The following is a 23,492-nucleotide window of genomic DNA, read 5'->3' on the forward strand; positions in this document are numbered from 1 at the left end:
AGTTACTCAAATTTAGTAGAATGTCTTGGACTATATAAATAAAAGTGTTACAGGTTCTGATTTTTCCATGCAACACACCTTGTGACGTCTAGGGCTCTCTGTACTTTGGCTTGTACTGAGCCGAGCAGGTCCGCTCCCATTTTCTTCAGCAGTTGGGTGAGCAGCACAAAAAGCCAGTCCTGCAGATCCTCCTTATGAACCACAATGAAGTCCACAAGTGTCTCCAGAAACATGCTGAACACCTGCAACAAAATAAACATCAGATCACAACAAAAGTCAAATCAATAAATGAACAAAAACGCATGGCCATGTACAAAAGTAATCAGTTTTGATTCATGCATTCAAATTCTTCAGTCAGAGGACAGTCATTGTTCATTTGTTAGAGATAGTTATGGCAAATATTAATGTTGCAATGATTTTTATCCCCAAGTAGGAAAATGTATAAGCAGTGCCAATGTCATGTTCCACTTTCATCTGAAACTGAGATAAGCAAGATATAAAATTCCCCAAAACTTACATTCTAAAAAATAGTAACTAAAAAGACCCACTTCATGTATAAAGGCAAATGAAAAAGCACAAATTGTACATTATCATGATGGTCTCCACAGCTATACGATTCTGGATAAATAAAATAAAAAATATATATAAATAAAAGACAGTTTATTTATACAATTCTCCAATGAATAATTGACTATAGTTTATGACAAAATGTTAATTGCAGCAGACTATTTCAATAATATTAAATTTAAAAATTGAAAGACAAATAAATTTTTTAAGCCAGATGTCGCCACCTACTGGTGTAACGATGTATTTGAAACGTCAAGTTACTTTAAAGGGTAACTAAACCCCTGGTCAGAGTAGGGTGACCACCTGCTAATAAGCCCAAGGGGGGACAAGGGGTATGTTTCTGAGGGACAATGTGGGACACTGCTTGGCGCGGCGGTGCCCCCACCCCACGGGCAGACTCTGATAGTGGTTTACCCATATCTAGAATTGTTACTATTGCCTTACTGTTTGTACATGAATAATTGTTCAAAAAAAAAAAAAGCACATACCTTAGCACATGCATTAATAATGCCCTATTCCCTAAACATGTGTAATTGCTGATATATGCTCATGAATAGGCCGACCAATGTGTATTTTTTTCTAAATAAAAAGAATATTTTGAACATTCAATGAATTGACAGATGCACTTCCACTTACGATTTACTTTAGCTATTTAATTGTATTTATTTTTCATTACAATTAATTCACTTTAAATAAATAAAAAGATAAATTATAGGATTAACAGGAATTATAGTTGCTCAACACCACAGGAACAGTTTTAAAAAAAGTCGAAAAAAAGTCTAAACTCACAACTCCAGAGGTTCACGGAACGATAAGGTGTGCTGTCATGACAACAATGAAAAAGTTGACATCAACCTAGTCAGCAGGTCACGTGGGAGTGGCAACCGGGGAAGTTCTCACTTTCTGAACTAGTTCAAAGTTCAGTTCACACATTTTAAAATGAACTAGTTCAGTTCAAAGTTTGCACAGAAATGTAAGATTTCCCATCTTCACCGACCTCGTTATAAAATCCGTTTAAATTATCATACGACGCCTTTGTCGACGGCGGCCGCGGTGCCACTGGTGGCTTGTGTTGCCAGATTGGGTGTTTTTTTCGCCACATATTAAGCCCTGTTTACGGCGAGTTTTAGCCGGGTTTTTGCCTGGAAGGCTCTATAGAAATCTGGCACCCCATCAGGACAGGCAGTAAAACAATACGTTCAGTTCACCCAAAATATGAACGAGTTCATGAACGTGAACCTGTTCAGGCACAATGTTTGGCTGCCTGGGTCTCGAGGATATAGACTGACCGACTTTTCTTTTTTTTTTTTGAGCAACCATTGATTATGCGTGACACGGTCTCAATTTGCGGGACTCATGAATTGGGCTTCAAACGCTGTGCGCGCACGCGCTACGCGGGACGGGTGGTCACCCTAGGTCAGAGCCTGACTCCACCCACTACGTATATATATTTGAAAATACTGAAAAAGTGGGCTGACCCCAGCGGAGATAGAGGGGACGAAATAGATGCTAAAACACTCTATCCTGATCGTTTTCAATACTCACAATTCCAATTCCTGACTCCCTACAGTGGTTTTGACGACACAAGATGGTTTTTATACTGCCAAGGGCGTAGCTCGCGTGGTGAGCTGAAACCTGTGTACGTCACGAAGTGCGGAACATCCAATAAGAAAATTCAACTGCAGTAGCCACCGTTCAACCTGAAGAGGGCAGCACTAAGACGTTTTTACACCATATATTGTAGAAATAGAACACTTTATAAACAAATGTCAAAAAAGTTACTCATATCAATGACTGGTATTAATAAAGATCCATTCTTTCAGATCATTAACTAAAAAAATTGGTTAAGTGTTTAGTTACTCTTTAAAATAATGATTTCCTCTATTTTGATTGAACATTCAGATTTAAATGTTCGCTGTGATCGTACTTGTCCAAGGTTTAATAAAAATCATTGTCAAATCACTGTTATTTAGGAATAACAACACGTGGGTGTTTGGATCAAGATTATGATCTTTTAACGGCCTCTACATACTTATCAATGGTGATATGGGGAAGTAATATAAAATACAGAAATTAACTGCATGTTAACAAAAATCCATTGATAGCTTTGTAATATTTAAGAATAAAAAAAAATAAAAATCTGTATGGAAGACAATCAAATGATTTTAAATCGCACATTATGATTTAATCACTAGTTTCTTTAGATGATAAAGGCACTACTTAGTTATTTGCCTACATGGGGGGAAAAACCAGAAGATTTGTCTCTTTAAAAACATAAATACATTCTAAAACATCAAACATACAGATTACTGATGAGATACAGATGTTTATAATGGACACTTTTTAGATATAATTGATTAGTTAACAGCAAAGCCACAGATTAATAGCAGGATCAACAATCTTTGACATCGCATATTCACCATCATATTGGTTACTGATTAGTGTATTAGTAAAGTAGATTGCCCTGTTAGTGCTTAGTCCCAAAAACACAGACAAAAACTGAATAAATGCTTTCCAGCTACTTATTAGAGCAGCATCTCAGTTTCTGGATTTACACATGATGGCACTAAAACAAACAAGCAGTAAAAAAAAAAAAAAATGTGCACAAAAGTTAACCAAACTTACTCTCTACAGTTCCACCACAGGGAAAGGCATGAAAAGAAACAAACACACTGGTGAATTTCCTTAACTCGTAACTGTGGGACCATTTTTGGAACAACATGAAATTAAAAGAAATTAAATTAAAAGGTCCACTATGTAACTTTTGTCATATTTTTTGTCTTAGTCTGATTCACTATGGTAAGCCTGTTAAGTATCTGACTGGATGGTTTTCACAAGAAATTGCATCCGTCACTCGCCCATGTGTCTTGTCTGATCCATACTTTGAGAAAAGTGAAATTAAAGTTTTTTTTTAAAAAAAAAGGACAGTGGAAACCCCCCAAAAGTGAGCTGTATCATGCAGTGGAAAAGCGCCATTACAGAGTTCAGTGTAAAGCATCATCTATTGTGAAGGCTGATTTCATTATGGTTGTAGCGCTGTGCTGGAATTTATTTTATCATGTCTAATACTTGGGTAAAGCTACAGTAACATCTTCAGCTAGTCAGCTTGAGATCCTTTCCAACTAAACTGGTTATATCGCTTAAGTCTAGTAGTAAACAGTAGGATAACCATTCATCCGCACAGTCACGAAGAGCCGGAGCACAACCAAAACAATGTTCTTCTACAAAGTGCATGCAGTTTTGTTTTATAACCACTAGAGGGCCAAAAGTTACATAGTGCACCTTCCTTAAAAATGATAAAATCATTTAATTTTAAAATTTAAACACCATACAATGAAAAAAGAGATAGATAAATAATGCACCCATTAAATCATGACCAATATAATCTGGGGAAAAGGGTAAAATAAAGCAGCATAAGCATATTTTGTCATTTACACATCCACACAAAAGGATCCAGGGTTTTCCAGACCCTTGAAGCTCAGGAGGCTGTAGAATATAATCATGTTGGACAGGAGTGAGAGAATGACTTTTGTACCTTAAAAGAGGCAGAACTGATACCGGATTCTGCCGTGCCGAAGCCTCTGGGGTCACGCTGCAAATCAGAGAGAGGGGCGGGCCATGAGCCCTGTAATCAGATATATGGGGCGGAGCTACGGGCTACCCGACAAGAGAGAGAATGCCAGAAAGAGGTTCCAGGAGATCGTTATAAGCGAGAGAAAGAGAAACACCTCAAACGCGGGTTAGTCTGTGTGTGTAGGACTGGGCTGTCAACGCTGTAGGAATAATGTACCTTTCATGATGCGTTTAAAGGCTGTGTTTCGCAAATTAGACTAACCACATTTTTTATTTACATACTGTATATTTTTTTAAGACAAAATTATGTACATTTATATATATATATATTTTTTTTTACCTTATGCGTCTATATTGTAATTTATATTGAAATATCGAACTCTCATGTGATTTTCTCATGTCTTTCCTAAATTCCAACGATTTGCATTGTATTTTTAAGGTCTATTTTTTGGAATTGTGACAGTCCCGTGTGTGAGTATGTGTGAGTGCAAGCATGAAAGAGAGAAAAGCTACGGAGGAAGTTTGGGCTGGCGTTGGAGTGATTGAAAAAGACGAGCTTTTAATTTTTCTGAAATCAGAAATCCACTCAAACCAAACCATGCGATTAGCCACGGTCCTCAACCCGAGAGTTAGTGTACAATGCACATGCCCGAGAGTGCGGATCTGTGAGTCTGTGGCGAGAATACGGGCTGTGGGTGAGGCAGAATCCGATACAGTCAAGCAGTTTTGTGAGACGCAAGAGTTCATGCTGGTTTATGTCCGTTGCGTGCGTGAATGAAAGTGGCATGCGAAGGTACCTTGCTGTGTGGGTCTGCAAACATCCTGGTGAAAATTTCACATAACCTCTTCAGCTCAACACGGCTGAAACAGACAGAAAGAACAAATTAAACACAAACTTGCATTGAGCATGAGAGAGTTTATTTACATATGAGACAAAAATCATCCAATTCAGCAAAAATTCAAAAATAAGAATGTGTTTACCTGAGAGTTCGCTGGTTTTTCAGCAACGCCTGCAATCCCATCAGCCCCTCTTTTCTCTCGGACCAGTTGGCAGAGGCACAGCGATTGAGCACTTCGGCCACATCCTCAGTCTGACGCATATACGTTGGGATACTGCCATTTCGGGAGCTGTACGAGCGCTCTGAACACGCGCTGGAGGCGTCGCTATTTGCATCATCATCCGAGTACATCCCATAGGTGTCGTACCGCCGCCGAGCTGGTTTCTTCTGCTTCGGAAACATAAAATCAAATCCATATGATCATTTTAGGTATGAATTAAACAGACAACTTGAAGGTAAGACTGAAAATGTAAGCTTTAATGCAGAGAGACAGATAGACAGAAAGCCAGACACACTAACCTTGCCACGCATATCTCCTAAAAGCTGGCAGCATTGATAAAGCCAAAAGGTTAAAGTTAAAGCATGATAGACAAGTTAAAGACAGACATTTAAGGGCATGATACAATGGTTATGTGAATCTAATGTTAATTTTGTGAGTACAGTTTTTTGTAGAAGTTTGATATTTATAGTAAAAAAATAATGGCATGGATCAGTACATTTGACATCCCTACACAAGAGCATGTATATACAGTACATAAACTACCATTCAAAAGTTTGGGGTCGGTAATGTTCAACATTTCATATTGAGCAAAAAAATAGCAAAAAGGACTATTGTGAAAAAATAATCTTCATTCTTCAGTGTCAGATGATCCTTCGTTTATAAATTATAATATAATATGCCGATTTGGTGGTCAGGAAACATTTCTTAATATGATCAATGATCAACTGTTTATATTCTTTTAGAAACCTTGATATATTTTTTCAGGATTTTTTCAGAATGATTAAAATACAGCATTTATCAATTTAACACATTCTTGCTGAAATAAAAGTCATTTCTTTTAAAATAAACATCTTACCTCAAACTTTTGAATGATATATATATAAACAAAACAAAGATTTATCTTTCTTTAAATGGCTAAACATGAGATTCTGGGTCTGTAAACGTTTGAGAAAAAGGCCATGTAAACTTATATGTGAGTGGTGTGTAAGCAGAGTTCCTGTGTGTGACTGACTATGTATCATATTTACCAGCGCATCTGCCAGGGCTTCTTCCACATCTGATCCGGTGTTCAGCACTCTCATGGCACTAACTGAAGATGAGAGACGACTGGACTGAGACATACCCAACCCAGAACCTACAACACACATCACGCATTTTACACACACACATCCACAAATATATATATATAAAAAAACCACCTACATTTTCAAACAAAAAAACGCATGCAGTGATCTTATCGATACTGAGCAATCACCAATAAAGACACTGAGATAAGAGAACAAAAACAAATTATCACAATATAGTAAACATTTATATAAAAATAACCAGAAATGCCCAAACAACAAACAATTCCAAAAATAAGGACACGTAGAAAAAAACTTGGGTTAAATTCAGGAAAAATCATGAGTGACACTGAAAGGTTTTCCACGTGAATCTACTTGAATACGATTGTTATCGAGGTAATGGTTGGAACGGTTGTTAAAACTAAACTTAAAGCATGCAGGTCCGATGGAGGCTAAACTCAAAGAAGCAGAAGGATGAGATGAAAAACTAAAAAGTCAAAAAGTGACAATGACTTAAAAAAAAGTTTTTGAAAAGAGTCCTGTGCCGCTGAGGTGACAGTTCACCTGCTGCCCCGAAGGCATCTGGGGCATGAAGAGCACCAGTTGAGCGCGAATAATGCCGGGATGCTGCAACACACACACAAGAATGCAAACAAGCACACACGCGTAAATAACCAGGCCAGTGTTAGAGCTCACCAGAGAAACTCCCAATTAGCAGTAAAGTGAGAACGTCCCATCACCAAACACACACATGCCCTGCTGTGACACACAATTTCACACACTTCAAGTGTCAGTGCTGAAGGATATTAGTCCAGTTCTGCATTACAGCAAGAATATTTTCACACTTTCATCAAGTAAGGTAAAATAAGTTTTAATTGCGTCATACCTAACATCAAAAATATTGCTGGAAGCAGACAGTCTCTATCTTAAATGTTCTTATGAAATTTGTGCCACTCAAAATAATTGTGCAATGAAAAGGTTGATTCTTAAAAAAACAAAACAATCAATCATAAAAAGACATCATCTGTGATTTTGAAGTATGTATGAGGTGTAACACATTATTGGTACACTGAGGAGGACTACAGCTATTTGTCAGAAAGCTTGCACATATATATAACTATCAAACTTAGTGATTTAAACTTATTGACAGTCATTCACAAAAAATGTTTCTTTCTCATGACATTTTTGTGCAAAACAGGAAATTCAACAAGTGATAAAAACAAAGTGGTGTAGGTACTGATGAGGAATATACATTAAATTAAAATATATAAACTGTGAATTTTAAATGCATATTGACTGTTAGGGTTATTAAATGGAAGCTTGTTTACACCACTGAATAAAAAATTAAAATAAAAAAATAAATTGCCACTTTTCATCTCACAATTGCGAGATATGAAGTCAGAATTCTGAGAAATAGTCGCAATTGTGCGAAAAAAAAGACAGATTCAAGATTTTTTATCTCACGATTTTGGCTTTATAACACATAATTGCGAATTTATATCTCAAAATTCTAACATCTTTTCTCAGTATTGTAAGACATAAACTCGCAATTGCGAGTTATCAGGCCAATTATATGGCAAAAAAAGACTAACTCCCCCCCAATAATAGTTTATATCACAATTGCGACTTTATATCACGCAATTCTGACTTTATATCTTGCAATTCTGACTTTATATCTCGCAATAAGACTTTATAACACGCAATTGCGACTTTATATCACGCAATTCTGAGTTTAAATCCCACAATTCTGACAAATAAAGTCAGAATTGCGAGATTAAAAAGTCGCAATGACCTTTTTTATTTTTTCATTAAGTGGTGGAAACAAGCTTCCATAGTTATTCCTAATAATTCCTGTCTGAGGTTTTACCTTTGTTTACGATAATTTTTCTCTGGTGTGCTGCATTTACGGACCATCTAAGACAAAGCTTGTATCAGCATCCATCAGTAATGTTCACCATGTAAAATGAGGTGAAAAAAAAACCCAAGGCCAGGAGAAAACTGCTTCCTGACCAGGCTGAATCATGTGGGATTTATAACCCCAAAGATCTTCTTAATACAACGTGCGCCAGCAGTACAGCACAAACATTTGTGTTTGGCAGCAGCAAAAATTGAAGCAAACTGAGTCCAGCAAAGAGCAAAATGTGCAAAAGCTTGACTTCCAGTTTCAAATGAAGCAAAGGAGGACATGTCGCTTTTCATTTTTCAATATGGCATGATCTTGCCTAATCGTTTATGCCCCCTGCTGTGTTGAAGCTGATTGGTCCTGGTAGATGAAATGGTTGCCGTGGTTACTCACCGAGCGGCGTGAAGGAGCGCACAGGGCTGGTGTCTCTGCTGCTCTCTCGACTGGCCTCACGACTGCAGCCCTGACTCACGCTAGGCCGTGGTATACGACTACCCCTCGCTGACCCACCCCCAAGAGAAAACACCAAGAAAAGAGCAGAGAGAAAAAAAGATAAAGAAGAACAGAGACATTGGAGGGTATAACAGACAAGACAAAGCAGGAGAAATATGGAAGGAATAGCCGTAACAATTACATGGAGTATAGGCCTATGTCACGGAAAAAATTGAAGACTGGAAGTACGTCTTTTAGTAGGGATACGGCTCTTCCGGTTCGCTTTTTACAATGGCGGAGTCCGATGGATACTGCTGGACCAAATCTCTCCGCAACCTGCCTGAAGTCACATATGACGATGTGGTTCGGATGGTAAATGAAAACTGGTGGGAAAGCGAGAAGTGGGAAAGCGTGAAAGCTGAGGTATGGCTGTCTACATCCTGATGCAGAGCAACCCAGTACACTACAACAGCAGCCGCTGGTAGCTCTAGCTGTTCGCCAGTAAGGTAAACGTTTCTATAGTAACAGCGAATTGGACCAATAAGAGAGCCTAAGTCCCTCCCCTTCCGGTCAACCACCATGGGACCTTATTTTGGAAAAATATTGTATGGTAGTCAATGGCGAGAGACAACAAATATTTTGATCTCGTTTGAATTGTGCCCTGAATTACACATATGATGTTTGTCAATTTAAAAGATACATTTTAAAGTAAAGAAAGTTGCAGTTTGATGTAAAACCGTTGAGGTATAAGACTGTGAAAATACGTAATTACAAAGACTACAAACCCCAAAGGTGCACATTTTCTCTCAATGAATGAAGTTATAATCGTAACATTACGCAATCATGCCTGAGTGTTTTGTACCAGACTGCACACACACGAGCAGCGGATCTCGTTTCGCTTCCCGGGAGATGTAGTTCATAGAGCGATTTGCACATAAAACTAAATGTTACTCTTCTGTTGTATGACAAACTGCAACGTTTTTGACTTTCAGAATTATCGTTTAAATTGACAAAAATCATGTGTAATTGAGGGCACAGTTCAGACGGAATAAAAAGATAAGTTGTCTCTCGCCATTGACTACCATTCATTTTTTTTCCCATGTAAGGTCCCATGAGCCGGAAGCGGAGGGGCGGGACTTAGGCTCTCCATCAACGGACGTTGCTACTACGCCTAGGATTTTGGGTATAGTTTTTTCATAAGATCGCAGTAAAACATGTTTTTTTTTAAACAATGTTGATTTCATACAAACTTATAGCTTCAACAAGAGCAAAAACCTTTGTTTCACAACCTCATAACTCGTGGTCAGTCTACCTCGGATGGTTTAGACATCTAAATCCTTATCGAGAAATACTGTTGACCGGAAGTTCTGTATCCCTACTCCGCGTTCCCGGAAGCAGGAAGTGTGATATAGGCCTATTGTTAAGCACTGAAATGACAATGGAGTTTGAATTTTTTGAGAAAAAAAGAGGTCCCAAAACAGAGCCCTGAGGAACCTCCCATAAAATAGGCAGGAAGACAACAATGAACTCTTGAATGAATATTTGTCCATGCACATATTCCACATTAAAAGGAATAGATTAGAAATGAGCAGACATTCACTGATAGGACGAACAATTAAAAGGTTAGGAATTAAAGGGTGAATGTTATTAAATGGGAGGTGGCAGGTCTGGATGCTTGCTTTTATATCCTGTCTCTTTAACGTTCAACGTTCATCTGCATTCATGAGATGGACTTCACGCATTCATTTTGCAAAGATCAGCATCAAGCTGTGGCGTTTAGCATCACAGCAGACAAGGGAAGACCCAGCAGGTTAATGAGATGGCATTTTCTGCTTTCACAAAGCAGTGTGTTACACGCAAAAGAGCACAAACTTCAGCATGAAACACCATTAGGATGACAGCCCCAGCTTAGACAGGCAGATGGATTATCATTATGGGATGGGTGGCAGAGACCAAGGCAAAAAAAAAAAAAAAGGCATACCTCCTTTTGATCCATTGTAGATGTGGCTGATGTTTGAAGGAGCTTTGATTGAAAGAAAACATTTGAGTTTTGGTAAGAACACTGTCACCCGTTTACGTGAAGGCCTACAGAAGTCTTGGGGCCAATTGCAACACTGTGCCAACAGATTCAATGGACACTCACTGATAAGGAAGGTATTTTATTCATTAGACAGAAGAGTTTCTCACGGTCACAGACAGAAACGAATGCTTACCAACAGACAGGCGAGTGGGGCTGGAGTCTCGACTGCAGCCTTGACTTCGAGGGATCCTGCTGCGACGGTGGGAGCCTGGAGCCGCGCTCACACGCTGAGCTCCCGTACTGAGCGTGCTCAGAGCCGTACTCGTCAAAACCCGGCCTGGGGAACCCGAGCGAGAACCCGCTGTAAATATACAGAAAATGAAAAGACAAAACAACTGTGAGACTGACAGACCACTAAATGCATACACAAACAGCTTTATATATAATCAGGGCTTGACATTCAAACCCGTCTTGGAATTTAGCAGTGGCGTGTAACAGTCCTACTAGCATGAATTTTATATAATATTAATTTTACACTTTAAAAAGGCATCCATATCGATACATATACGTATCGATAATTAAATATCTGAAACTCTTCTGTAGGATACACAATACCAGCTGCGCATTCTCGCTCTCCCATCTCTCTGACAGTGAGTTGACACGCCTTTACTCACTTGTTTCATTTGCTCCGGATGAATATTGTTGATGTTAGTGCTTGAATATTTCGGTGGGGAATATTGAGCATAATTGTATTAATTCTCGCAGATTTTGTGACCCAAAGTGCGTCAGGTCTTAAAGTGACAGCAGCCTAATATGCCAGCTGCCAAATTATGAGCTGAATATCTAGATGGCAGTTATTCCCTATATTTTAGATGTCAAAATTGTGGCCAGTGAAAATGCTAGTGGCTAGTAACTTTGGAAAACCACTAGACATAGAGGCTGGTGAGCAAAAAAGTTAAAGGGGAGGTTTACTGGTTTCTTTCTTTGCATGATTGTGTTTATGGGGTGCAATATAACAAGTATTCGTGTTTTTTTTTTTTAAGTCTTATTTTTCATAAATTTCACCTTTATTGTAAGCCGCTTTCTCCTCTGTCGTTCGAACGACTGGTTGACTTCCTGAGTCTATGAAACCACTCCCTCAGAAACAGGCAATGGGCTCAGATTGGTTAGTTTGGGCCAGTGTGTTGTGATTGGCTAAACTGTAGTGCACGTTGTCCGGAAAATTCACGCCCATTACCTTTATGGGTGAAGTTGCATGTGTTGTTCATGTCAAATATACATATTGGTGTTGATACTGCAGTATCAGTTTGAGCCAGAATCAGACCCAGAAAGCGGCGATGAAGAGAGACAAGCAGAACCTCCCCAAACACGGCTCTTACAAAACGTTTCTGAATGGTAATTTGCCTATTTTTTTATTTATTTTTTTTACTTTATACACCTTAGTTTTACACAATAGCTAAATTATCATTTTCAGGAACATAATCAAACATAAATTGTATCTATTATCGACGAACTACAGCATCTGTGGGAAGACCGAACACAGAAGACCTGACAGCTGTGTGAACATAACACACTTTCGACGTGCCGCAGAAATATGCGCATGACCTTTTTTGCATTTTCCGGAGGGAGGGTTGATGTAAATGTGTGGGTTAGTGACGTCTAAAACCCGTTGTAGTCCCAATCGAGTCGTTTTTGTAGGCAGTAAACTTTTTTAAAAGTCGATATCTCTGCTTACATTGAACTTTCAGCGCTGCAACTTTGCAGACAATGTTCATGCACCAACAGCAACATTACACACTATTTAAAATGAAAAAAGTGAAATCACAAATCAACCACCCCTTTAAATGTCAAGTCCTGTATATATATATATATATATAATAAATAGCACAAATTACATTACTGTCCACCAAAACCAAACATCAACAACTAATCCTCATATCTATGCTAATATTTTTACTGTTTATCCACACAGCAATAATTCACACAACAATAATCACATATACACAGTTCGACAAAAAAGTGCTAGTGCTGTGATTCCGATTGTGTCAAGACCAAAAGGGAAGAATGAAGTTTGCCTAGTGAACAAGTGAAAATGTTTCTATTACTACAGACTACACAAACACAAATGAACATGCTCACGCTGCACTTTGACACACCAATTACCAAATCTTTAAATCTCCCCACACAGTGACATGTAAAGCAGGGGTGGGCGATATGACCAAATTCTTAAATCATGTTAATGGCATAAATCAGACAAAAGTTATTTTTGCTGGAAATTCAAGCAAATATGTTTAAATATGATTCATGACAGATGAAAGAACCAGTACTGAAACAGCATCACATTACATTAAACTTGAATTAAAACAAAGCCATCACTTTGAAGTTTTCTGCAATTTTGTGGATTCTTAAATAAAAATTAAAAACGCACCTCAGATATAGAGGAATCAGTGTAGCAGATTCCCAGCAAAACCAGAATCGGTATAAACGAAGCGCATATAACGTCATACCGCCCAGCCTTATATAAGGTTCAAGTTTTTCACAGGTTTGAAGAGAGGAAAAAAAAAAAAAAAAAAAAACACCATCCAAAGTGAACCAAGCAACACACCCTCCATGCAGTGAAGAGAGTGGGTGCTGATGGCAAAACCATGTTTTTCCATGAGTCAGGACAAGGGGAGATGTAAGACTAGAGGGTGGAGGCCCACAGGATGGGAGTGACTGGACTAAGTGAATAAATGACAGGTGAAATATGTTGAAAATCTTACCACCAACAGGGGTAGCAGACTGTGATCCTGAGCCAATGAGGGGAAAGGATTAGGGAGCGGGAACGGGTCCAAGAGACCCATTGGGTGGGAGGAGGAATAGCATATTAAACGAATACAAATGCATTATGGGGTAAAAACATGCTGTCAATGTGTTGTTTTTGACACACACATCGTACAAATGAATAAAACCATAAGCCTGCAAATGAAAACATCAGTATGAGTTGCGCACATAGATTCAAAAAGCCCTACAACAGACTGCGCAGCTGACGTTACTCCACAGAATCACCATGAAGGCACACAAAAGATGAAAAACATCATGGTTGTGTTTGCCACTGCTTTAGTTCCATCAACACTCTTAACGTGTTAAAGCAGCCCAGGCTACCGAGCATACACTGCTAAACCGCTGTGTCTGAGAGTGTGTGTTTCTACACGCCTGCAGGCAGAAATGGACTGATACCATTACACCCAAGTGAAGACCACACAGCATGCAGGCCACTCAAGACATACAAACGTTTGCTCGCTCACACACACGTTTGCATGAACTAAACACACTCGCCCACATGTCAGACGAGGGTACCTGGCGTGCAATCAGAATCGTCGGAACCTAGAGGCACAGAAACAGTTGGAGGAGCGGTGGGTTACATCCTTATAGCAGGATGACTCCTGATAATCTCTCTCTCACACACACACACTGGCATGCAGATGACAATGTGTTTTACAGCACGTGGTGTGAGGGAAGACTGTTTACAGTCCTTGTGTTGTGCATAAAATAAGCACAAGCACTGGGTCATTTAAAAAAAAATAATTTAATACTTATTCAACAAGGGTGCATTAAATTGATCAGACGCAACAATAAATATATTTATAATATTACAAAAGTGTTATAAAATAAATGCTGTTATTTTGAACTTTATATTAAAAAAAATGTAAAACTGTTTTCAGCATTAATAATGATAAAATAATTACAGGAATACATTTAAATATATTTAAAAATGTAAACAGTTGAATTAAAATTGCAATAACATTTATTACTGTTTTTTATAGTGTATTTTTATCAAATAAATGCAGCCTTGATGAGCAATATTATATTTTCATAGTACTTAAATACACACAAATAAACAACATTGTGCATATACATAATTTATATTTTATTTAAATAGCCAAAGTGTAGGTGCCTAGGTGAAATTCTGATATACGCTTTCACAAAAATACCTCCTTAAGGTGCTTATTTTAGTGTTATTTTGTAAAGGTATCTTTTCATTTTTTATTATAATTATTAATGTTTTCTAAATTGTCCTTTTGTATGCTGACTTGCTGTGAAATTAATTGCCCTTCGGGGACATATATAAATAAATAAACATAACATAACATAACATAAACTGTAACTTGTGTTTACAACATACTTTATATTAGGAATGACTAAGTATAAAGTCTATGGATCATTTATGGGAGTTTGCAATCAGTACAGTATATTCCTCTATTGGGAAACATTTTGCACCAACATATATTTACTGACAAGTTTTGTTGCATTTATAAGATATGTTTATGATGAGGTCAGGTGTGTGAGCAAAATGACAACACATAATAATATTCATCTAAAATATTTGAGCTTGTTCACTGCAGAATGTGTATGAACATTGCAAGTACCGTACTTACGTTGTGACTGAGATGTTATTTTTGATTTGGTCCGCCCTCTTGAGTCGACCTGACAGCTGCCCATACTAGATGCCGTCGATAAAGTCTGCTTAGTCCGTAGTCGCCCTGAATAGCAGCAAAAATGCTGTAAGTCATCGGGCCAATCATAACACACCATCAAATGAATAAGTCAAAGAAATTTCCGGTGTTTCACTGGCCCACCACAACCACCCACTGGCCAGTCCTGTGATTGAGGGAACGTATTAATGATTACGTTACAGGAAAGAAGATGGACAGAATGGACAGTATAAGAGGAGAGTGTCAGATCAGTATGGGAGATTTTTAATGAAGCAATTCAACTTGGCACAACCACAAGCTAAAAGGCAGATGATTCATTTTCTTGCAATAACACACGTCACCAGCAGACGGCAGCAACACAGCATCACACACAATGAGCTCCGCCCACTATGCGTGAGAGGATCGGGTTCCCTATTATACCTACAAGCATTGAAATAACTACAACTTTCCTCCTAACATAATTTAATATAAATCACCAAAATCCTGATCTACGATTCAAAGACAAACAGTAGGAGAGCACAAGCAGGAAGAAAGGCCAATAGAAAAGGGCAGGGGCAAGTAAGAAGAGGAGAAGATGAAGACGGGATGAGCAAACGGCAGATGATCTTACCATCTTTATCAGAGGCATCATCTTAAGCCAAAGAAGAGAGAGAGGAGCACAGCAAACCAGTTAGAACAAAACACAAACACACTCACAACAGAATCACACGTCAAGACACGCACGTAACCTTGACGAATTAAAAGGTCGTTGTTTTCCTTTTTTGTAAATATGTAGGAAAATGTCAACACCCATAATGCACTGGGCATGTTTCCTACCGCCTTGCTTTAGTAGGAAATACTTCTTGGCAAACTTTGTAATAATGGGGTTGACTTGTAATTTCCCATTGAGTTAGAATTTAAAAAGTATATTCTAACGCAAACCTGAGCGTTTCTAGTCAACATTTCAAACTGGATGACCACGTACACAATGTTTTAGGCCAAACGCAGGGGAAAAAAACTAAAAGAAACCGTCAGTTCTGCCTAAAGCCAAAACAGCGTCACATAGGGGTAAAAAAAAAGCTGCTGCCAGAGTGTTTACCACAATGCTGTTGAAGAAATATGATATTTTCAGTGACTGTTCTGTTAATAACCCTCTGTCGATCTGACTGTGTGGGAGGAAATACAAAAATGCTCTGTGGTTTTTAAAAGCCCTGAAGCTGTCAGTCTTTTGCTGACAAATTTGAATTTCACAGAAAACGAGTACATATAATACTAACATCTGCGAAGTTACACTTTAAGACAATTCTTCATATCTATTTCTATTGCGTGTGGTAAGAAGAGCAAAGAGCGTGCATATCTGCATATTCACATGTGTGACCTCTTCTGTTCACGAGCTGATAAAAGTGTGCCTTATGAACTGTATGTGGCTCATACCGAGAGATGCGTATGATCCGGGGGCCAGGCCTGCCGTGACTCGACCGGCCCCCCCAGCCTGTCCGCCGTGTCTGGCTTTAGCACCGGCGGCTGCGTTTACATCCACATCACTGCGGGAACGCTGCAAAGAGCCTGGAGATCCTGACGATTTTGAACTCGCAGGCACTAAAGTAACAAACAAACAAATGTGTATGCTACATTCATATACATTTTTTTAAATGAAGCATGGCCATGTCATTATAAACAAAAAATGTAAACGTTTCAAATACCCAGTTTTCATTTAAATTTTAGTTAGGTTTTGGTAATTCTGTTGTAGAGCCAGACCGATATAGCGGCAGGCCGATATTATGGGCCGATATTAGGCATTTTCTAAAATATTGGCAGTTATAATGGCCGATAAATGAATATTTAAAAAATAAAATAAAAACGAACGAATCACGCAGCTTATAACTATAAGGCAAAGTAGGGGCTAATTATTATTTTATTTATCAGAACTTTTAATATATTTCGATGTTCCTCTGTTCTGTTGTGACAATAGAAACAAGTTTCTTTTTAAAATGCATTATCATATTATTTTAGTTAAAACTCATAAATAACTACAAATAACTAATGTTAGGGAAATCCGTCAATTTTTTGTTGTGCGTTTCTGAAATAATAATAATAATATCGGCCGATATATCGGAATATCGGATTTTAAAACCAACAAATATTTGTATCGGTATCGGCCTTCAAAATCCTTTATCGGTCTGGCTCTATTCTGTTGTATTGAATTATTTGTATTTAACTTTAATTTATTTTTATTTCAGTTTTAGTCATTTATTACATTACAGATTTTCAGTTAGTTGCAAAGGCAACATTTAATTTTTGTTAAAGATTTAAGTTTAGGTTTACATCTAATATTGATAAATTATTGTATTATTTCAGATATATTTCAATGAACAAAATTATTTTAATAGTTTTAGTTAACAATAACAACACTTCTATGAAAATGTGATATAGGTGGGTTATTTTGAAAATTAACATTCTCACGCTGAGCATTTTGATAATTATGCATGAAATGCTTTAGACTACATGGAATATTTGTAGTTTTAAAAAGCATTTTGCAAAAGGCAAAAATGTGTTTGGCCTAATTATATACATTATATATTATATACATTACATACATGCATTATATACATTTAAAACAAAATATCAAGTGATTTGGAGTTTGAACACAACGTGAGTCAATTACCAATACACATATTCCAACATATCTACACACACACAAAAAATCTCACCTCTGCCTGGAGCAGCTGACCACTTTGACAGCGGCCGACTGAAAAAGAAAAGAGGGAAAAAAATACAGAGCTCTTATTCAATTTCATTGTTTACTGCAGCAGTCGGTTGCCGGTGAGTGAGATATTCTTACTTAAGGCTTTCTTGCGAGCTGGAGGACGAGCGATCCGACTGTGGGAGGGACGCCACGCTGCCCGAGCTCTTTAGATGTGGCTGAAGAGTCTTCTGATAGGACGGTTCTAATGAGTTATACAGAGACTCTGCCTCCCCAGGGAAATGAGCTTGCAACCCAGAGTATGCCCTGAGAGAGAGCAAAATAAGAAATAAAACAACACGAAAAGGCAAAACACATGAAGTAATTTGAGGACGGCACTCACTTCCTGGCCTCCACTCGAGCCTCCGAGTCTGCATCTCTGATTCCCTTCTTAATGCTCTCCACCAACACTGCCGCATGCCTGAGGCACAGACGAAACAGAAGAGAGGTTATGTAGTGCAGCGCTGGCCTTTCAACACCAGTAGGCACTGTAGTTTAGCCTGTGCTGTGGCGGTACCTCTCCAGAGAGTGAGTCTGCCATTCCTGCAGCAGGAGATCCAAGAACTCATAACAGCGCCTGACAGGTACAGGGGGGAAGAAAGAGAATTCAGTAATGAACTCACACAGGTCCTGGGAAGTGCTCAAGAGGCCAGGGAGATGAACTGAATGGTTACAATAAAAACATGAAGACTGCTGAGATATAAAATTAAACTCTCTTAAAGATTGTGCCAGCAGTATAGATTCATGACTCGCAAGTATAAATATTTTAAAGGTGCTCTAAGCGATGTCACACGTTTTTTTAGGCCAAAACATTTTTTGTCACATACAGAAAACATCTCACTATCCGCTAGCTGCCTGTCCCCTAAACACACTTTAAAAAAATGCGGTCTATGCAGACGACCCAGGCTCCACAAATGGCAACAAAGACATAAATAGAACAGACGACAAATAAATCGAATGACAGACAGACGAAAAATAAATAGAACGCCAGATGACAAATAAATAGAATGACAGACAGACAAAAAATAAATAGAACGACAGACGACAAATAAATAGAATGACAGACGACAAATAAATCGAACGACAGACAGACGACAAATAAATAGAACGACAGACAACATAAATAGAACAGACGACAAATAAATAGAATGACAGACAGACGAAAAATAAATAGAACGGCAGACGACAAATAAATAGAATGACAGACAACAAATAAATCGAACGACAGACAGACGACAAATAAATCGAACGACAGACAACATAAATAGAACAGACGACAAATAAATAGAATGACAGACAGACGAAAAATAAATAGAACGGCAGACGACAAATAAATAGAATGACAGAGAGACAAAAAATAAATAGAACGACAGACGACAAATAAATATAACGACAGACAACAAATAAATAGAACGACAGACAGACAGCCAGCTAGATAGATAGATTGATACAGCTTGTACGTGGAAAACAAATATTCAGTTACACTATTTTAAAGCGTCCTTGTTGCAGTGTAATTCTATATTTAACAATTGAGTAATGATTAAATACATGTTCTCACTATAGGGTTAGTAGCATAAAATGATGCATACTTTATAGCCTTTATGTGTATAGTGTTATCTATATTCTTGCAGTGCTCAGCTATAGTGTGTGAAAGCAGTTTTAACATCTCACCTCCGGACGGCCACAGACTTTGACGTGCAGTTACTAGCGATGAGAGGAATAAGTCGTGGGACATGAGTGTGCTGAAAATACAAAAACAAACAGTCAAAACATGCAGACACAGTGCAGACAGACAGAATGAACTCCTGCACGCCACCGTTCCTCACCCGTATGATGATGCGTATGGCTGCGGTGCCAGATGTAGCCATCACTCTGGCACAGTTAGGGATGAGATTGAAGAGCACTGGAACGATGCCCTCTGCTCCATGATCGAACTTATTCCCTAACAGTGTGGAAAGATGCCTGCACAAACATAGCACAATAAATTGGTGCTCTTTACAATGAACGCAAAACAATAACAAGAATCCATAAATCAAGATCCAGTAGACTGTAAACAGGAAACGCTTTGCTCTATGAGCCTGTCGACTCATGTCTACCCCTTAATCAAGCGGTTGATGGGAAACAGATCTCAATAATCTGCATAGTATGCACACACAACTTTCTAATGCCAGAGATCTGAGTTGACATCATTCAAGATGTCAGGTAGACACTCACGCCACTGTGATGCAAGCCTCCCGCACCACCTGAGAACGCAGGTCTTTTGCCGACAGCTTAAATGCGCCATCCAATAGGCGCAGGTGCTGGTAAAAACAATCATAGTCTGCGGCCCCGGCAACCAGCAGAGATCGGATTTTCTTCAGCTGTGGAGAACAAGACCACATCAAAGAGGGTTTGTCACAAATGAATAGAAAATTGCACAGGCAAAGCAACATAAAAGCCAGAAAGACCCATAAAGAAATGTTTTTTTTTTTTTTTTTGAAGAGTAAACAATCCCAATGTATGCTCACAAAGATCTAGGTCTAGTGCATCCCAATGCCATCCCCTCTTGAATTTTCAATGGAACCACATTTATTCAGCAAATAAGTTCAGTCACAAAATACGGAAACATAATGGTGATGTGTTTCAAGTCTGCACTAAATGAAAATTCACCCTATGCATTTTATAGACCTTATGCACCAGAGAAACGTGGGCGCTGTCATCTTTAGAATATTGCCTTTGAACTTCCGGTTCTGTATATTTCTATGGCATTGCTGTTGAGGAGTAATTAGCTGGTGAAGTGGATTTACTTATTGTAGAGTTAACAAAAGTTATCATGAGCATTGTAATGTTTATCATAAGCATTGTAAAGCAGATGTCTTAACAAATGTCGAACGATGTTTTTTACGAGCAGTTCATTCATACCCATGCAAGATCGCTGTGGAAATACAGACCGGAAGTCAAAAGACAACGAGACCAACGCTGAAAAGGGGCGGGGCTACATAAGGTCTATAGATCTTATTGTGAACGATTCATTCATACAATTCATACAATACTCAATCTTCCGGTAAGATGACAGACTTCTCTGGTGATGCAGGACTTCAACAATTTAGTCTGCTTAAACTCAGCCCTCCACTATTGACTGCAAGTATATTGAGTTTGTACAGTATATCTGTATATTTAAAAAAATATATAAAAATGTGAGAACGTTAACAACATAGCAACATGCAACTCTGTGTAATGTATACTTAATGGGTTTTTGTTTATTTTTACACCATAACAGACATCCAAAGTCTGCCCACACACACACACACATAAAAAACTCTCAATCTTTGTGTTGAAAATAGAGCATGTTAAATGACTAATTAATTTAACTTATTAGAACAAAACTGTGTGGACCAATCCATGTAAAATACAAAAGGATCTTTCAGGCTCTTATTTAGTGCCACATTTAATACCATTTATATTAGGACACTGGGCATTGCAAAGATTTTTTAAAACGTGCTTAATATTTTCTAAACAAGTATTTATTTCCAGTTGAATTTTCGGATTTCCCATGGGCCCCCCCTGTATAAAATCCAGAATCGCCTCTGCACTTGGACATGAATCAGTAACCTAATGACAGCTGTTTTATTACACACAGAGTGTGTAAACTCATCGGGGCCACCATGTTGAAATCACATGACCAGTCAAATTGATTTCCTTTATCTCAGTAACCGCCATTTAACTGGACATCTTAGGTCACTTGATCCATTAATTATGGCCGACTGTATAGTGCATTTTTAAACAGTGGCATTAGTAAATGAAAACGTGGTTTAGCACAATGCTGCATCCACACCACTAGGTGTCAGTGTAAGTCCAAGGCAACTGTTATATCAACTAACGTAACTTAGACGGTGTTTAAATCGCGCATGTTGAACTCACCGCACTTGTCCTATGGTCCCAATCGTGTTTATCATCAGAGAGAATCTCACGGATCTTGTTTAAATTATCCTCCAGGTCCCGCGAGGAGTAGATCTACGCCAGGAGAGAGACACATGAGTTTAGATCAAACACTTCCAAGCCTTTGATCAAACATCAACGTGAACGTTGTGAAACCCTCAGGTAGATTTGTAACTAGGTTCTGAGGAATTCAGTGACTCTTCCCTCATTTATAGGCAAGTGTGTGTCTCACCTGAACCGTGGGGACGTCTGTGAACGCTTTGATAAAATCCTCCTCATCCACAGCTCCTGCTGCTTCCTTAGCGCCTCCTGCAACACACACGATTGACATGCATTAAACCACAAACACAAGACAACTGTGGAGTTTATGAAGGGCAGATGCATCTGTCTAACACTGTTTGAGACATGTTCAATCTCAAATGACACTGACAGCTCCAGCCGCTACCATAGAAACAGAGCACAATGAGCTGTTACTATGGCAATCGTTGTATTGCCATGCAAAAGGGAGGGTGTTCTTGGTGTACAAAGCATGCGATTATGTTTTAGGTTTGTGTGATATAAATAGGTGGGGGAGGAAGTTGTAACCCATGTTGTATTTAAAAAAATATTTTCTTTACACTGTGTACCATATTCAGTGAAATTGCCCCTAGCAACCTATTACATGAGGGAGGAAGCCCATCCGACACATTAACAGCGCTCAATCCTAATGGACTTCCTGTCTGTTTTCCGTCCGGCTGTAATTGAACGATCAATCGTGAGGGGGTGTGGCCTGTAAGAACTCCCAACAGAGAGTGTGATGAAAACATCAGCACCAGTGAGCTGTCAGTCAACTGTGTTTACGCGAACTGCGGCTGATACAAACCAAGTATGTGTAAAAAGGTATTTGTGCAAACTTCTCGTTCTGTAAAAGCAACAATTACATAGCTATTGCACACAGTGTGTACTTGCATTACAGCTGCACAGTTCTGGATAAATTGCGAATCACGAATTTTGGTTTCAAACTGAGAATAAGAATTTTGTTTCAAACAGGTTGAATGAATGATTCAATGACTCACTCATAAATACTTCACTTGTTTGTTTACTGGATGAATCAGCATTTTTGAACAAATCTCTTCAATGAATGATTCAAAGACAATATATATTTTTATAGTCACTTGGCGACACAAACATTATTTGAAGTTACTTTCAAAGGGTGTTTTGCTCTAATTTGATTCCTTCCGTAGACATACAAACTTTTATCCCAGTACTTCTGTGATGATATGAATTATTGTAACACAGAAATAATGACACTGTGTGGTTGAAAAGGCTATTTGTGACGCTGTTTCACACCTATACATGATAACTGCTCTCTCTGGGACAGCAGAGCAAACGCACATTTGACTGTTCTGGTGTGATTTTGTCAAAGGTTTAATAGACAGGCGAATTGTCATTTAGGAATGAGATTGCGTGGGTGTTTAAAACGAGATTGCGATCTTTTAACGATTAATCGTGCAGCTCTACCTTGCATTGCAAATAATAAACAAACTAAATACTCATTCATTATTTCTTCTTACGAGCCTCTTTTGTAACTTTTCCTTCAATGATATTAAAACTTGTAGAACTGGGTGTTAAGATAGTGAGTGTGTGTGTGTGTGTGTGTGTGTGTGTATGTATGACTTTACAACCAATAGAGATTGTTCAATACTGTAGAAGGTATATTGTTTATAAACAATGCAAAACCATAAATATATATATATATATATATATATATATATATATA

General features: G+C 38.3%; 1 protein-coding gene across 29 annotated transcripts in view; it reads right to left on the reverse strand.

Moving 5' to 3' along the window:
- Positions 1-23,492, reverse strand: part of clasp2 (cytoplasmic linker associated protein 2) — a 57,940-nt gene that overhangs the window by 12,414 nt on the left and 22,034 nt on the right. For 4 of the 29 annotated variants that reach the window (XM_039681034.2, XM_089123092.1, XM_089123091.1 and 1 more), the window contains 24 exons: positions 21,966-22,042; positions 21,716-21,808; positions 20,030-20,175; positions 19,642-19,777; positions 19,487-19,557; positions 18,333-18,392; positions 18,159-18,236; positions 17,915-18,082; positions 17,784-17,821; positions 16,507-16,671; positions 15,704-15,724; positions 15,037-15,141; positions 13,958-13,984; positions 13,381-13,407; positions 10,812-10,979; positions 10,580-10,621; positions 8,560-8,667; positions 6,828-6,890; positions 6,228-6,334; positions 5,499-5,522; positions 5,122-5,369; positions 4,938-5,001; positions 4,103-4,159; positions 79-242 (listed from right to left, as the gene is read on the reverse strand). In XM_039681034.2, the coding sequence (XP_039536968.2) occupies positions 79-242; positions 4,103-4,159; positions 4,938-5,001; positions 5,122-5,369; positions 5,499-5,522; positions 6,228-6,334; positions 6,828-6,890; positions 8,560-8,667; positions 10,580-10,621; positions 10,812-10,979; positions 13,381-13,407; positions 13,958-13,984; positions 15,037-15,141; positions 15,704-15,724; positions 16,507-16,671; positions 17,784-17,821; positions 17,915-18,082; positions 18,159-18,236; positions 18,333-18,392; positions 19,487-19,557; positions 19,642-19,777; positions 20,030-20,175; positions 21,716-21,808; positions 21,966-22,042 (2,257 nt within the window). The remainder of the gene's footprint in view (positions 1-78; positions 243-4,102; positions 4,160-4,937; positions 5,002-5,121; positions 5,370-5,498; positions 5,523-6,227; positions 6,335-6,827; positions 6,891-8,559; positions 8,668-10,579; positions 10,622-10,811; positions 10,980-13,380; positions 13,408-13,957; positions 13,985-15,036; positions 15,142-15,703; positions 15,725-16,506; positions 16,672-17,783; positions 17,822-17,914; positions 18,083-18,158; positions 18,237-18,332; positions 18,393-19,486; positions 19,558-19,641; positions 19,778-20,029; positions 20,176-21,715; positions 21,809-21,965; positions 22,043-23,492) is intronic. The other 25 variants (XM_089123079.1, XM_089123093.1, XM_089123069.1 and 22 more) reach the window with 24 other exon arrangements.

Source organism: Pimephales promelas, chromosome 18 (assembly GCF_988280905.1).
Source record: "Pimephales promelas chromosome 18, fPimPro1.hap1.1, whole genome shotgun sequence".
Classification (NCBI taxonomy): domain Eukaryota; kingdom Metazoa; phylum Chordata; class Actinopteri; order Cypriniformes; family Leuciscidae; genus Pimephales; species Pimephales promelas.